This window comes from Oncorhynchus nerka, linkage group LG26 (assembly GCF_034236695.1).
Source record: "Oncorhynchus nerka isolate Pitt River linkage group LG26, Oner_Uvic_2.0, whole genome shotgun sequence".
In the NCBI taxonomy this organism is placed as follows: Eukaryota; Metazoa; Chordata; class Actinopteri; order Salmoniformes; family Salmonidae; genus Oncorhynchus; species Oncorhynchus nerka.
This window is the reverse complement of record NC_088421.1, coordinates 34,065,422-34,083,143: the sequence shown is the minus strand read 5'-3', so window position 1 is coordinate 34,083,143 and position 17,722 is coordinate 34,065,422. Positions and strand designations below refer to the sequence as shown.

The 17,722-nt window shown below is 42.5% G+C and overlaps 2 protein-coding genes across 3 annotated transcripts in view; both read right to left on the bottom strand.

Annotated features, from left to right (window-relative positions):
• Positions 1-6,656: 6,656 nt before the first annotated feature.
• On the bottom strand, positions 6,657-7,157 carry LOC115119010 (octapeptide-repeat protein T2-like). Its single transcript, XM_029647743.2, has 2 exons — positions 7,154-7,157; positions 6,657-7,081 (listed from the first exon to the last, which is right to left on the bottom strand). Exons 1-2 carry the CDS (start codon positions 7,155-7,157, stop codon positions 6,657-6,659), a joined length of 429 nt encoding a protein of 142 aa, XP_029503603.2.
• An 8,775-nt stretch (positions 7,158-15,932) lies between these two features.
• Positions 15,933-17,722, bottom strand: part of LOC115128088 (uncharacterized) — a 93,622-nt gene continuing 91,832 nt past the window's right edge. For both annotated transcript variants that reach the window (XM_065010501.1, XM_065010502.1), the window contains exon 8: positions 15,933-16,766. In XM_065010501.1, coding sequence (XP_064866573.1) covers positions 16,656-16,766 — 111 coding nt within the window. In that variant the 3' untranslated portion in view covers positions 15,933-16,655. The remainder of the gene's footprint in view (positions 16,767-17,722) is intronic.

Below are 17,722 nucleotides of genomic sequence, written 5' to 3'. Positions count from 1 at the left end.
ACCCAACAAGTGCTCAGCATATGTAGGTACTCCTTCAAGACTTTTGGAAAATAATTCCAGGTGAAGCTGGTTGAGAGAATGCCAAGCGTGTGGAAAGCTGTCATCAAGGCAAAGGGTGTTATGCAGGTGAGTGAGGACCCAAAAGCGGTTTAACAGAAACAGAGTCTTTTAATGTCCAAACACAGGGAAGACATAAATCCTCTTCAGATGTAACGGTAACCTAATACGACCAGCAGGGGGAAACGAAGTGAAGAGAAAGAACAGGAACAAGACATAACATGACAATACATGACAAAGGGTGTTTACTTTGAAGAATCTCAAATATCAAATATATTTTTATTTTTATAACACTTTTTTGGTTACTACATTATTCCATGTGTGTTATTTCATAGTTTTGATGTCTTCACTATTCTACAATGTAGAAAATAGTACAAATAAAGAAAAATACTTGAATGAGTATGTCACGTTCTGACCTTTATTTCCTGTGTTTTGTATTAGTTAGTATGGTCAGGGCGTGAGTTGGGTGGGCAGTCTATGTTTGTTTTTCTATGATTTGAGTATTTCTATGTTTCGGCCTAGTATGGTTCTCAATCAGAGGCAGGTGTCATTAGTTGTCTCTGATTGAGAATCATACTTAGGTAGCCTGGGTTTCACTGTGTGTTTGTGGGTGATTGTTCCTGTCTCTGTGTTTGCACCAGATAGGACTGTTTTGAGTTTTCACATTTCTTGTTTTTTGTAGTCAGTTGTTCATGTGCACCTTAACGTATTAAAAAGAACCATGGACACTTACCACGACGCATATTGGTCCTCAGATCCGTTTCGCCTCTCCTCTTCAGAGGAAGAGGAGGAAATTCATTACAGAGTAGGTGTGTCCAAACTTTTGACTGGTACTTTATATATACAACCTATTCGCAATATTAACGCTGATCTACCCCCTAAAATACATTTAAAAGAACACAATAAAAGTTTAGACATGAACTCCGATTTTTTAAAGTTAGGGTTAAGTTTAGGCATTAATTCTGAATTCTTAAGGTTAGGCATTAACTCAAAATGGTTAAGGTAAGGGTTAAGTTTAGGCATTAATTCTGAATTCTTAAGGTTAGGCATTAACTCAAAATGGTTAAGGTAAGGGTTAAGTTTAGGCATTAATTCTGAATTCTTAAGGTTAGGCATTAACTCAAAATGGTTAAGGTAAGGGTTAAGTTTAGGCTTTATCTCCGAAATCTTAAGGTTAGGCATTAACTCAAAATGGTTAAGGTAAGGGTTAAGGTTTGGGATAGGCTTAAAACCAAAATATCAAAAACAACTTTTGTCGCTGGATTCGAAAATGCAACCTTTAGCATTAGATTCAGATGCATCCACAACACCCTAGCAAAAACAGAACCTACTTGAAGGTAACAGTACTCATAATTGCCCCTAGTGGCTGGTATACACGTCGTCTCCCGACTAGAGTATGTGGGCGGAGTTGAGCGTTCTGAAATCCCGCTCATCACTCAATGTCCTTTACAACCGCTCCACTAAAAAACACTCCTCACTCAAAGAATAAAAAAACACCGCTCCAAATTCGCTCCATTCATTACAATCACAACCACCATCTATGTTTTGTGACTACCTGGGCCTACCATTTGTTTTTTTAGTATTGAAACCAAACCATATGATTTGAATGGAAAGTAATTTTAATAATAAACAACTGTAAAACGTCACTATAAGAAGCGCTCGTCATTTCAATTAGGCTGCATGTCATATCAACAGCATATACAGTAAACACTAAATAGGTCCAAATCCAGACAGGGAACGAAAATGAATTATTTGGGCTATATTATTTCAAATATGTCAAGGCTATAGCCTATAAATAAACAAATGTGAAGCACTCGCGAGTGCCAGACAGTGACATTAAGCACTCAGGATTTAAACAACATTTCTTTGTATTAAATCATTATAGTCTACAAATTGCACACATGACTTACTAAGAAGCAAATACAAAATAAACGAAATATGCCTTATTACGCTCCATCTACAGTGCCTTTGAATTCGTTTTTAGAAACATGAGTTTGCCAGTCTGTGGCTTCAGGTTCATGCGATGGTGCCTTGAGAGCAGGCCAGCGGCGGAGAACACCTTCTCAGCGCTTGTAGAGTCAATGGGGATGCTAATCACCCTTCGGGACACTTTTTTTTAATAGCGCCCTTGTGTGGACATGGCCCCACCCAGATCCGTTCCACGCATCGAATGGGGTTGGAGTCAAGAGAAAACAAATCAATTCTACCAAATATAACAATGTACATTTCCTAAATATTAGAATAAAGTGCGTACATAAAACGTATTAAACACGTCTGTAAAACCACATCGACCTACCAAGCAAGTTTTCATAAATCCTTGGGTACAGCACAAGAAAAACGTCAGAGTCATCTGAAAAGGGGCATAATTCATGTTGACATTTACAACATAACATGCATGAGCATTTCATCATTAAAACATCTTGGGAATAATGTCTGGAGGGTGAAAATCCCAAAACATTCTCTTATGCTCAGAGTATTATTTATATAACCTCTCCTGTCTGATATCTTCACTTTCTCCATGCCACAACATCTAAATGTAGAGATGTCAACAAGGGCACTGCGTTCATCCATCTCTGGCCTGCTCGCCTCCCTACCACTGAGGAAGTACAGTTCCTGCGCAGCCCAGTCAAAACTGTTCGCTGCTCTGGCCCCCCAATGGTGGAACAAACTCCCTCACGACGCCAGGACAGTGGAGTCAATCACCACCTTCCGGAGACACCTGAAACCCCACCTCTTTCAGGAATACCTAGGATAGGATAAAGTAATCCTTCTCACCCCCCCCCTTAAAATATTTAGATGCACTATTGTAAAGTGGCTGTTCCACTGGATGTCTTAAGGTGAACGCACCAATTTGTAAGTCGCTCTGGATAAGAGCGTCTGCTAAATGACTTAAATGTAATGTAAATGTAAATGTCATGTTTTAGGTCATTATAATGTACTGCGACTGGATAATCCTCGTCCTTTCTCCTGATTGAACTTTTATGTGCACACATTCTGTTTGAGAGAACGAGAGGCTTAACCTACATAACACAGCCCACATGGGCATTTAATCATGTAGATATAACATTGGTGGTTGAGCACATAATGTCATTTATTTGGTAACCGTTTTCCTTGACGTGGGTGGCAGAAATATTCACACTTCATCATATTATTGCACTGTGCGCAACCTCTGCATTTATAGCTACCGTTCGATAGGGGGCGTAAAAGAGCCTTGTTTTCTTTTGTGGCTGGCAGTTGGCATGGGCCAATTTATCGCCTAAATTGCGACCTCTCCTACATACAATAAGTGGTGGATTCTTAAATTCAGCTGGCAGAGCTGGTTCCGATGATAAAACATTATAGTGTTTCTTGACAGCATCTTCCAATTTTCGCAAGTTCAAAGTATATGTGGTGGTGAACCTTACAGAGTGTTCTTTAACTCTAGTGGGTCATTTTTGTAGCAGTTCATTTTGTGTTTCCCCCAATGCCATATTAAGAGCTTCATCCACACATTGTGGAGAGTAGCCTGTTAGAAACCTATTGCGTATCTTTGCTGCTGTTTCTAGATAGTCCTCTGTGGAGTGGCATACACTGCTCAGTCTGAAACTGGCTTCTTGGAAGTCCTCTTTTTAATGGCTCAGGGTGGAAGCTGTCCCCCTGTAACAGAGTACTTATGTCAGTGTATTTTCTGTACAGAGTTGTAAACAGGGTTCCATTTGATTTCTCAATCCACATATTGAGGTAATGAACATGTTTAATGTCACATTCAACAGTGAATTTGAGAATGGGGCCAATGTCATTGAGTAATGCCATAAATGTCACATCTGCTCCTGCCACGCCCTCTACTGCTCATCCTGTGTCTCCTTGACCTGTCGCCATTCCCCCAGTGCTCTTTCCCACTCTCTCTGTGTGTGTGTGTGTGTGTGTGTGTGTGTGTGTGTGTGTGTGTGTGTGTGTGTGTGTGTGTGTGTGTGTGTGTGTGTGTGTGTGTGTGTGTGTGTGTGTGTGTGTGTGTGTGTGTGTGTGTGTGTGTGTGTGTGTGCGATGGTGTGGGCGGAGACAGGTGTGCTGGAGTCAGAGCAGATCCCCACCAGTTGCAACCTGTTCCATAATCAAGACCTCTACAAATACTCAGCCCTGCCACTCTCATGCTGCCAGATCGTAATCTCTGCTCAGTCAGTCTACGGTTCTAGCCGTTTGTTACTGTTTAGATCCTGTTATGCCTGTTTTCCTTGCCTGACTCTGTTTTCCTCTCTGCTACAGTTCTGCCCGCTCTGACTCTAGTAACACGTCTCATCATCCTACTACTCTGTTCTGGAGTTCCCACTCAACTACTCCCTTGGATTCCTCTCCAGGCCTGCTTACCCAGTCCCAACCCCTGTTGCTCCAGCCTCAGCCTCCACAGCGGGTTTCCTGCAACCCGCCCAAGCTTCCCCTGACCTGCACTCCATCTTCCCCCTGTGTTTCAATAAATACCTTGGTTACTTCATCCCAGTCTCCTCATCTGAGTCTGCTCTTGGGTTCCCCTGTTCCATTCCGGGTAACAAAGTCTGACAGATCTTCTCCCATTCCTCCTCATATGCAAAACGTCGTCAATATATCGATACCCCTTCAGGATTTTATATATATTTTTTATTTTGTTTTCATTGTTAACAAAACGTTCTTCAAAAAGACCCACATAAAGGTTAACATAGTTCGGAGCGAAAGTGGAGCCAATCGATGTTCCATTCGCTTGGAGGTAGTATTCATCATCAAACCTGAAATATATGTCAAAACATATTCAGTCAGCTCTAGAATAAAGTTTGTCGGTGGAAATTCGTTAGTATCTCTGTCTCTCAAATAGTGACCTCGGGCTGTCAGCCCCCATATGGGGAAATGCTGGTATATAGATTCTCAACATCTAATGTGACCAAAATGCAGTTTTATGTTAATCCTGTTATTGGTGAGATCTTGTTTATGAAGTTTTGTATCTTTCACTTATGATGGCAATGCTTTGCGCATGAGATTTAATAAGAGTCTACGAAGGTCGAAAATGGCTCTAGCATTTAGCCTATTCTTGCAACCACTGGTCTGCCTGGATAATTGCCTTGTTTTAGGTTTGTGTAATTTTGGCAAAATGTACAGGCATATATGGCACATTTGCAGCAAAGGTATTCATATTCAGGTTTTGAGATAAGGTTATTTAATAGGGATCCAGATTAGAGTGTATCTCCCTTTGGAACACCTGTGTGGGATCAACAATCCATTTTCTATAGAAACGTTCATTACTGAGTTGTCTCTGAATCTCTTTGTATTTTTCCATAGTCTAAAATGACCACAGCACCACAGCCATTGTCTACAGGTTTGATAACCAAAGATTAGTCTTTCATTAGTTCGTTAAGTGCCTGTTCTTCTGGTCTTGGGAGGTTTTTCTGAATGTGGTTTGTTTTTCTCCTATATACTGACATAGCTTCTTGTCCGACTAATCTACAATAGGTATTAATCGAGTTGTTAACTATAGGACAGAATGTGCTTTTGGGCTTAAAATGGGTACCAGTTCTTTGTTGGGTTTCTAGACCCGAAACAGTCTTCTGAGAAAACGTGCTTAAGTTTAAGGCTGTGTGGCCGATATATAAAGGTTATTAAAGAACAGCGATACCATCAAGAGCGGTGTGCGGGTTTCTTATTTTTTCTCATTTTATTCAACCGTTACCATGCACCTGCAAAAAAGATAGCTCAGATGTGCCATGCCTTTTGAATTTTATATAACATAGAACAAAAATGGAAGGAACCTTTAAAAGATATGATTTTTTTGGTTTGTAAATGCTTTGCTACAATGACACACTTAGCTCGCTACCCACCTCGTTCCTTTCTGTTAGCATGTGCACGTATTAAGCACACCATCAGGCTTTAGGGATACCTGTCTTTTCAGATTCCACAATGATTCTTTAGTTGTGGACACTACATCACCACACTCCCTATCTGGCTATTGGTCCTCATCTTTGTAAGTCACCTTTATTTTTCACCTGTGTGTTTTATCAGTTTCTTTGTGAAAAATGTAGCATAGTAGATGAGTCGCTAAAGCAAGGAGCTATAGCAGCACACAAGTAGACTACAGATGCATGCTGGTCCGGGCCCTGAGCTGGTGAAGTGAGCGCTACTGGAGTGAAATTGGAGCAGCGAGAAGCAGCCGATGCTCCAGCCTTTGGGAAAGTTGCTCCACGCTCCAGTCAAATTGGGCACGCTCAGCCCCTCGCTCCAGCTCTGCTCCTCTCTCCAGCTCAGCTCCTCTCTCCAGCTCTGCTCCTCTCTCCAGCTCAGCCCCTCGCTCCAGCTCTGCTCCTCTCTCCAGCTCAGCTCCTCTCTCCAGCTCAGCTCCACGCTCCAGCTCAGCTCCTCTCTCCAGCTCAGCTCCTCTCTCCAGCTCAGCTCCTCGCTCCAGCTCAGCTCCTCTCTCCAGCTCAGCTCCTCTCTCCAGCTCTGCTCTTCTCTCCAGCTCAGCCTCTCGCTCCAGCTCTGCTCCTCTCTCCAGCTCAGCCCTTCGCTTCAGCTCTGCTCCTCTCTCCAGCTCAGCTCCTCTCTCCAGCTCAGCTCCTCTCTCCAGCTCAGCTCCACGCTCCAGCTCAGCTCCTCTCTCCAGCTCAGCTCCTCGCTCCAGCTCCTCTCTCCAGCTCAGCTCCTCTCTCCAGCTCAGCTCCTCTCTCCAGCTCAGCTCCTCTCTCCAGCTCAGCTCCTCGCTCCAGCTCAGCTCCTCGCTCCAGCTCAGCTCCTCTCTCCAGCTCAGCTCCACGCTCCAGCTCAGCTCCACGCTCCAGCTCAGCTCCTCTCCAGCTCAGCTCCAGCTCCAGCTCAGCTCCTCTCTCCAGCTCAGCTCCTCTCTCCAGCTCAGCTCCTCTCTCCAGCTCAGCTCCTCGCTCCAGCTCAGCTCCTCGCTCCAGCTCAGCTCCTCTCTCCAGCTCAGCTCCTCTCTCCAGCTCAGCTCCTCTCTCCAGCTCAGCTCCTCGCTCCAGCTCAGCTCCTCTCTCCAGCTCAGCTCCTCGCTCCAGCTCTGCTCCGCTCACATACTCTGCTCCCGAAGTCCTCAGACATGGATGGACGTTGAATACTGACTTGTATCAGGGGAGACCTGCCTGCTCACCCATGATCAGTACTTTCAATACAAAACAATCAGTTGCAAACTTAACTGATGATCCTATCAATTCTTTCTTATCTATGTTTTGAAATTACTGCATGTAGGTTACTGCATCTAGTATGAAATGTAGGCTGTTATAACCACATCCTCTCAGTCAGATGCAGCACCATGTGTACTGATCCAAAATATGAACGCAACATGCACTCATTTCAAAGATGTTACTGAGTTACACTTCATATAAGTAAATCAGTCAATTTAAATAAATTAGGCCCTAATCTATGGATTTCACATGACTGGGCAGGGGTGCATCCATGAGTGGGCCTGGGAGGGCATAGGCCCACCCACTGGGGAGCCAGGCACAGCCAATCAGAATGAGTTTTTCCCCACAAAAGGGCTTTACTACAGACAGATATACTCCTTTTTTATTTCAGGTCATTAAAAACAGGACCAACACTTTATATGTTGCGTTTATATTTTTGTTCAGTAGTTCAGCTCAGCCTTCCCCCTTTCAGTGTCAGACTGACACATCATCTGACTAGTGTTGTCAGCCAAGCTATTCATTCTGTATGTGCCAGTTCAATGTGGACCCTAAGAGAGCCAATGGACAAGACAAGGAGAAAAACGTTACATCATGGCCATGTTGAGACCCAGACCAGATATCGGAAGGAATCATTGAAGGTCATCTTGACTCATTGAAGGACAACTACAGTGTAATAATAATGTAAAGTTCTTTACATTGAGGAATCTTTGGGACTTTTCTTCCATCAGTCCAGGGTTAAGGTTCTATGAGACATCACAAGAAAGTAGGTGTAATGTTGTGAGTGCTGTCACATAATCTCTCGACAAAGCACTTTCACAGTACACACATTCTTATTTCACAGTATCTCGCACACCTGTGTTTTGTCCTCCTGAGAATGTCTTCTGGGTCGTTCCATATGATTTCAATCACTTTCTGTCTGCACCCCTTTGAACACAATGTTTCATACATGTTTGGTCATGGTGGAAGTGGTCAGAATGGGACAGTTTGGGACCTGAATGCCAAAACATTCATGATAGAGGTGCTCAAAGTAGACCCATTTCTTTACAGTTTGACCAGCCTGTTCGTAAGCTTTCAAATTGTGTCAAACTCAACCGTACGGTGATGAAGACATGGATATCTCATGGTAGGGTGTGGGAATGCAAAATGGGTCAACTTTGAATGTTTTGTCATTCAGGTCCAAAAAGTCACTTTCTGAGCCCTTACTCTATGGGCAAACATGGAACGTTTAGTTCACATTAAAGGAGTGCAGTCAGAAAGTGATTGAAGTCATATGGAACTTATTTTGAATTGACGTACAGGCCCATACTTCAGAATCAGCAATGTTACAGCTAAACAGGAAATGACTGGCTGTGAGTGTAACACATAACATAAAGTATGTTTGTTTTTTCAGAAATTGAAGTATGTGAAAATGTCCTGAGAAATACTATGATGGATTGAAATCACTGTAAACATCAGCAGGGACTGAGTGAAAATGTACTTGGCCAGTTTGTGGTGAAGGTTATGACTATTGACCTTTAATCAAGCTAGTCAACATCATGGTTGTGTGGGTAAGTAAGCGTAACCCATGTTGTATTCCTGTAAACGGGGGTCTTGACTTCCTCTCTGCTTGCAGTTTCGACCACACGCTGCACCAACACACGTGCACAAAGACAGGAAGTCTTAGTCTCGTCTCTATGCCATCTCCATGCGCACACAAACACACACATACCACTACCATCACACAAAGACACACACACACACACACACACACACACACACACACACACACACACACACACACACACACACACACACACACACACACACACACACACACACACACACACACCACACACACACACACACCACTACCATCACACAAAGACACACACACACACACACACACACACACAAACACAACCATACCACTACCATCACACAAAAGCACACAAACACAAACACAAACACAACCATACCACTACCATCACACAAAGACACACACACCTCTGTACATACACTACAATCACACAAAGACACACACACCTCTGTACATACACTACCATCACACAAAGACACACACACCTCTGTACATACACTGTACACTTGCTGCACTATATAAAAATACCCGGGTCCAAAGCGGGAGAAGAAAGTCACAGCTTTAACCAAACTTTCACCACACGTAAGTGATGTGTACAATGAAAACAACATGCACCTCCACTGTGGTCTGGTGTTGTGCATGCTTCAGTGACAAACAGTGTGACATTTAGGCCCTTGCCTTTTGACTCATGGAAAGACTGCCTTGCAAGGCTTTAGATATAATGAATCTCTAGATGTAACGATTCTGAACCTTTTTGCCTCAGAGACTGAGCAAGCAATGGCTCCTCTCCCCATCCAAAAGATGATTACAGTTTTTTCCGATTGCTAAACGACAGTGGACACAACTGGAGTCACATGTGCAAAACTCTAACTACAGTCTGCACAGCAGCAGTTCATGTGGACCAAACTCTAGTTCGTTTTTCATTGCTTGAACACAGTTTTCAAAACTCTACACACTTATCCCATGACTTTAACCACAACCTGCACAACACTGTGGATTTACAGCACTTTGTTCAAATGCTAACACACTGCTGTCAAAACTGTGAACCACACATTCAAAACGGAATAGATTTCAGCCTTGTGCCTTTCAAACACTGCTGATTGCAATTTCAGCTGAAAGGCTAAGCAGGTGTCTTGTTTTAGACTTGTTAGTGAACACACACACATATTACAGTATATATAGGTAGAGCTCAGAAAGACTCATTTTGGAAATGGAACAAGGAAGATGGGTTCGTGGAGGGAGAAGGGTGGCAGGGAGAGGGCGGATGCGTGGAGGAAGACAAAGAAGACAAAGAGCTGTTATTTCAGATGAAATAAGGGCTACACTTATAGACCATGTCGTGAACCATGGTCTCTCATTGAGAGAGGCAGGGTTGAGGGTGCAACCCAATCTGCAAAGATCCACAGTGGCATCTGTAATGCGAATGTTCCATCATGCAAACAGATGAGAGTTACATCCTTACAGTAAATGAAAACATTACAGGAATCTATTTTGTATTGCAATTATAGAATATTTACACAGATATATATTACAGTAAGTTTGACTGTAAAATATATTTTTACAACAGGACCCAAAGGCTGCCCCCAACAGGGGGAAGAGGAAAAATATTTTCAGATGCGCAGGAAAATGCTATTGTTGACATGGTTGTTGTCAACAATGCAATAAAACTGCGGGAGATTCAAGATAGAGTGCTGGCTGATAATGATATATTTGAAAATGTTAATTCTGTCAGCACAACAACTATTGCTTGAGTCCTAAAGAAACATCAAGTTACAATGAAACAGTTATACACTGTACCGTTCGAGAGAAACAGTGAACGGGTAAAAGAGCAAAGATACCAATATGTCCAGGTAAGACGTCTGAGGTTACGTACACAGCTATACAAAATATTTACAGTAAAAAAAAACACTAGCATTTCTACAGTAAAACTGTGCACTTACTGTTTTTCAGAGAGTAATGGAGGTGGAAGCACTGGAAAGACCACATTCATTTGTATTTATCAATGAAGCTGGATTTAACCTTGCCAAAACACGGCGCAGAGGAAGGAATGTTATAGGTCAAAGGGCCACTGTGGAGGTTCCAGGCCAAAGGGGGGGAAATATCACCATGTGTGCTGCAATGGCCAATGATGATTTGCTTCTCAACACACCACTCATTGGCCCATACAACACAAAAAGGCTTATAGCTTTCCTAGAACAGCTCTATGCTCAGCTAGTGCCAGCAGAACAGGGGGAGCCAGTAAGAAACCCCCAAGTTTTTGTCATAGTTTGCGATAACGTTGCTTTTCACCACTCTGCAGCTGTCACAGATTGGTATGCAGCAAATCACAGATTTATGGTTTTGTACCTGCCTGCATATTCACCCTTCCTCAACCCAATAGAGGAGTTTTTCTCTGCCTGGAGGTGGAAAGTGTTTGGTCACCACCCACATGACCAAATGTCTCTTTTGGAAGCCATGCGTGCCGGATGTGAGGACACGAGTCCAGAGGACTGCCAGGGATGGATAAGGCACTCCAGAAGGTTCTTCCCCAGGTGCATGGCAAGAGAAAACATTAGATGTGATGTTGAAGAAAACCTGTGGCCTGATGCTAGAGAGAGGCAGGATTAGCCCCTCAATTATTTGTTTGAATTACAGTATGTACTTTTAGTTTCTACCTTTTTTTTCTCATTACTGTAATTCCGTAAATTACTACAGACTATTGAAGCAAACTGCTCATTTTAATTTACCTTAAAGAATTGTTATGTTCTAAAAAATGTAATAAATCATGTGAAAGAATGTCACTCTTTTCTTTGAAGAAAATATGACTTTGTATGAAGTCACTGAAATTGTTCAAACTGTAAAGATGAAAAGTTTGTATTTTCTGTATTGGTGTTTGATGCTAGTGTTTTTACTCTCAGTGTGTTCTGAGTGACAGTGTGTGTTATCTCAGTGAGGGTTGTGCATAGTGTTTGGCTGCACTGAGCGTGTTTTGAGCCATGTGTTAAGAGTTGTGTTGCTTGGAATGAGTTTTGCAGGTGATGTGAACTGTTTAGCTCAGGTGACTGTTGGTAGTGCAGACTGTAGTTAGAGTTTTGCACATGTGACTCCAGTTGTGCCCACTGTCGTTTAGCAATCAAAAAAAACTGTAACTGATAGTCATTCAGGCCTCCAGAATACTGTTTTTTTAAGGAGAGTGTGTTTCCACTCCTTTTCATATTTGTGTGATTTAATGAAAGAGACAGGAGTAAATGGAAGGGAACACAGTATTCAGTAAAGCGGTAGACCTGTGATGGGATCCCAGCTAGTTAGTGGGCCATACAGTAAGTGCTGTAAGGTGACAGCAGGTGATTTAATGAGAGAGACAGGAGTAAATGGAAGGGAACACAGTATTCAGTAAAGCGGTAGACCTGTGATTGGATCCCAGCTAGTTAGTGGGCCATACAATACGTGCTGTAAGGTGACAGCAGGTGATTTAATGAGAGAGACAGGAGTAAATGGAAGGGAACACAGTATTCAGTAAAGCGGTAGACCTGTGATGGGATCCCAGCTAGTTAGTGGGCCATACAGTAAGTGCTGTAAGGTGACAGCAGGTGATTTAATGAGAGAGACAGGAGTAAATGGAAGGGGAACACGGTATTCAGTAAAGCGGTAGACCAGTGATTGGATCCCAGCTAGTTAGTGGGCCATACAGTAAGTGCTGTAAGGTGACAGCAGGTGATTTAATGAGAGAGACAGGAGTAAATGGAAGGGGACACGGTATTCAGTAAAGCGGTAGACCTGTGATGGGATCCCAGCTAGTTAGTGGGCCATACAGTAAGTGCTGTAAGGTGACAGCAGGTGATTTAATGAGAGAGACAGGAGTAAATGGAAGGGAACACAGTATTCAGTAAAGCGGTAGACCTGTGATTGGATCCCAGCTAGTTAGTGGGCCATACAATAAGTGCTGTAAGGTGACAGCAGGTGATTTAATGAGAGAGACAGGAGTAAATGGAAGGGACATACAGTATTCAGTATTCAGTAAATGCGGTAGACCTGTGATTGGATCCCAGCTAGTTAGTGGGCCATACAGTAAGTGCTGTAAGGTGACAGCAGGTGATTTAATGAGAGAGACAGGAGTAAATGGAAGGGGACACGGTATTCAGTAAAGCGGTAGACCTGTGATTGGATCCCAGCTAGTTAGTGGGCCATACAGTAAGTGCTGTAAGGTGACAGCAGGTGATTTAATGAGAGAGACAGGAGTAAATGGAAGGGAACACAGTATTCAGTAAAGCGGTAGACCTGTGATTGGATCCCAGCTAGTTAGTGGGCCATACAATAAGTGCTGTAAGGTGACAGCAGGTGATTTAATGAGAGAGACAGGAGTAAATGGAAGGGAACACAGTATTCAGTAAAGCGGTAGACCTGTGATTGGATCCCAGCTAGTTAGTGGGCCATACAATAAGTGCTGTAAGGTGACAGCAGGACCGACCAAACCCAGCCTGTCCAGCAAATATAAAAAATATGCTTGTTTTCCTTTAGAGAGACGAGCCCTGCTGACGTGGGTTCTTAAAATGCAAACATCACAAAACTGTTGTGAAAAACATGAGATGCCACAATGACCACAGAAACGGAACTGTTAGTCTTATGACTCATTTATTATAAAAAATAGCCTATCATTACAGGAACAACATGATCAGTACAGGAACTAAAGAATGCAAAATATTACAATAAAGTAGCAGTAAAAGTTGCCTGGCGCCTGAAAAATAGGCATAGGCCCAATGCCATCAAATATGTTAAAAAATATATACAATAGAGAATCAATTCAACATTTAAAAGTTGTTAAAAAATATATTGTCAATCTATAAAGAAAAATAGAATGTACAGCTAAAGACAATGAAATACCATGCACAGCAATCAGTGCTATTTTCAAGTTAAATTGTGGTTGTAATTACAAGAAAAAATTCTACCTGCTACGTCAGGGTCAAGGACTATAACAAACCTCTGTATGAACAACCATTTACAATGTGTGATGTCAGTCACATACAATGCTGTGTACTTAAGTAGCTACAGTATATAGGTATCTTACCTTGAGGTTGAATGACAGACATAATAGTACATCATTGATGCAAGCCCTTGCTACTTAACACAAGTCCTTCGTTGACATCATGTATTACAGTATGTTTACATAATTGTCTCCTAGTCAGCTGACATGAGCTTCCATTTGGACCCAAATTAAAGATGGCTGCCGTGCATCATCAGTAACAAGCTGTCCGAAGGTCGTGCCCAAAGTAAAGATGGCTGCTGTGCAACACCCGTAGCAACCTGTCTTAGGTTGGTGCCAAAAGTAAAGATGGCTGCCATGCAACATCACTAATAACCCATCTGAGGGGGGTGTGCACGTCTGATGGTGGTGCGCATGTCTTCATAGACATCGCTACTCTTGCCCTGTGTTGGTCTAATCGTTGCACGCCATGCCTTTAACTGGGAAGACAAGAGATCTTGGTCAGAAAAGGTACTATTAGTACGCTATGTTATTAACATTTAACTGACACTCTTATCCAGAGCGACTTACAGGAGCAATTAGGGTTAAGCGCCTTGCTCAAGAGCACAGCAACACATTTTTCACCAAGTCTGCTCGGGGATTCTAACCAGCGCCTTTTCTGTTACTGGCTCAACGCTCTTAACCTCTAGGCTTCCTGTCGCCGTGTCTTTAGAAGGGGGGGTCAGAAGTGGTCTTGTGTTTCAGTAAATACATTTTGTATGGAATTGAAATTAATTGAACTAACATTATCATCAACACATTGCAAATGTCAAAAATGTACATGTACACTGTACACACAAACACACACACACACACACACACGCACACACACACACACACACGAGATAGATGAGACGGAATATGCAGGGGCAGAATTTGCGCAAGACCCCAGAAGCAGTTCACAGTATTCAGTAAAGCGGTAGACCTGTGATTGGATCCCAGCTAGTTAGTGGGCCATACAGTAAGTGCTGTAAGGTGACAGCAGGTGATTTAATGAGAGAGACAGGAGTAAATGGAAGGGAACACAGTATTCAGTAAAGCGGTAGACCTGTGATGGGATCCCAGCTAGTTAGTGGGCCATACAGTAAGTGCTGTAAGGTGACAGCAGGTGATTTAATGAGAGAGACAGGAGTAAATGGAAGGGGACACGGTATTCAGTAAAGCGGTAGACCTGTGATGGGATCCCAGCTAGTTAGTGGGCCATACAGTAAGTGCTGTAAGGTGACAGCAGGTGATTTAATGAGAGAGACAGGAGTAAATGGAAGGGAACACAGTATTCAGTAAAGCGGTAGACCTGTGATTGGATCCCAGCTAGTTAGTGGGCCATACAATAAGTGCTGTAAGGTGACAGCAGGTGATTTAATGAGAGAGACAGGAGTAAATGGAAGGGAACACAGTATTCAGTAAAGCGGTAGACCTGTGATTGGATCCCAGCTAGTTAGTGGGCCATACAGTAAGTGCTGTAAGGTGACAGCAGGTGATTTAATGAGAGAGACAGGAGTAAATGGAAGGGAACACAGTATTCAGTAAAGCGGTAGACCTGTGATGGGATCCCAGCTAGTTAGTGGGCCATACAGTAAGTGCTGTAAGGTGACAGCAGGTGATTTAATGAGAGAGACAGGAGTAAATGGAAGGGGAACACAGTATTCAGTAAAGCGGTAGACCTGTGATTGGATCCCAGCTAGTTAGTGGGCCATACAGTAAGTGCTGTAAGGTGACAGCAGGTGATTTAATGAGAGAGACAGGAGTAAATGGAAGGGAACACAGTATTCAGTAAAGCGGTAGACCTGTGATTGGATCCCAGCTAGTTAGTGGGCCATACAATAAGTGCTGTAAGGTGACAGCAGGTGATTTAATGAGAGAGACAGGAGTAAATGGAAGGGAACACAGTATTCAGTAAAGCGGTAGACCTGTGATTGGATCCCAGCTAGTTAGTGGGCCATACAATAAGTGCTGACAGCAGGTGATTTGCTGTAATGATTTAATGAGAGACAGGAGTAAATGTAAGGTGACAGCAGGACCGACCAAACCCAGCCTGTCCAGCAAATATAAAAAATATGCTTGTTTTCCTTTAGAGAGACGAGCCCTGCTGACGTGGGTTCTTAAAATGCAAACATCACAAAACTGTTGTGAAAAACATGAGATGCCACAATGACCACAGAAACGGAACTGTTAGTCTTATGACTCATTTATTATAAAAAATAGCCTATCATTACAGGAACAACATGATCAGTACAGGAACTAAAGAATGCAAAATAAAAGTAAAAGTTGCCTGGCGCCTGAAAAATAGGCATAGGCCCAATGCCATCAAATATGTTAAAAAATATATACAATAGAGAATCAATTCAACATTTAAAAGTTGTTAAAAAATATATTGTCAATCTATAAAGAAAAATAGAATGTACAGCTAAAGACAATGAAATACCATGCACAGCAATCAGTGCTATTTTCAAGTTAAATTGTGGTTGTAATTACAAGAAAAAATTCTACCTGCTACGTCAGGGTCAAGGACTATAACAAACCTCTGTATGAACAACCATTTACAATGTGTGATGTCAGTCACATACAATGCTGTGTACTTAAGTAGCTACAGTATATAGGTATCTTACCTTGAGGTTGAATGACTGACATAAGAGTACATCATTGATGCAAGCCCTTGCTACTTAACACAAGTCCTTCGTTGACATCATGTATTACAGTATGTTTACATAATTGTCTCCTAGTCAGCTGACATGAGCTTCCATTTGGACCCAAATTAAAGATGGCTGCCGTGCATCATCAGTAACAAGCTGTCCGAAGGTCGTGCCCAAAGTAAAGATGGCTGCTGTGCAACACCCGTAGCAACCTGTCTTAGGTTGGTGCCAAAAGTAAAGATGGCTGCCATGCAACATCACTAATAACCCATCTGAGGGGGGTGTGCACGTCTGATGGTGGTGCGCATGTCTTCATAGACATCGCTACTCTTGCCCTGTGTTGGTCTAATCGTTGCACGCCATGCCTTTAACTGGGAAGACAAGAGATCTTGGTCAGAAAAGGTACTATTAGTACGCTATGTTATTAACACTTAACTGACACTCTTATCCAGAGCGACTTACAGGAGCAATTAGGGTTAAGCGCCTTGCTCAAGAGCACAGCAACACATTTTTCACCAAGTCTGCTCGGGGATTCTAACCAGCACCTTTTCTGTTACTGGCTCAACGCTCTTAACCTCTAGGCTTCCTGTCGCCGTGTCTTTAGAAGGGGGGTCAGAAGTGGTCTTGTGTTTCAGTAAATACATTTTGTATGGAATTGAAATTAATTGAACTAACATTATCATCAACACATTGCAAATGTCAAAAATGTACATGTACACTGTACACACAAACACACACACACACACACACACACACACACGCACACACACACACACACACACACACGAGATAGATGAGACGGAATATGCAGGGGCAGAATTTGCGCAAGACCCCAGAAGCAGTTCATAACTCATGAAATACGATCAATGTAGATGAAATCAAACAATACCACTGAACATGTCTAGTATAAGGAGCTATATCCTGTCAAATATGTTGTGACAGTACTGATAATAGACCTTCCCCAACAGATTCCATCAGGTCTACATATATGAGTCAAAGCAAAAGGCTGAAGTTAAAAACTGTGCATTTCCCTACCAAAGACAGGTCAGTGGAGACAGTGCTGAGGTGGCAATCTTGCCACCCGACACACACACTCAAACACCTACACACAGATTCACAAGCTTAAACACCTACACACAGATTCACAAGCTTAAACACCTACACACAGATTCACAAGCTTAAACACCTACACACACACACACACACAAAAAAAAATACTACAGTATACTATGATATAAATACTGTGGTATTCACTATAGTGTTTTTGTGGACTAAAGTAGTATTTACTGTAGTATTTACAGTTAACTATAGTATGAATACTGTAGTA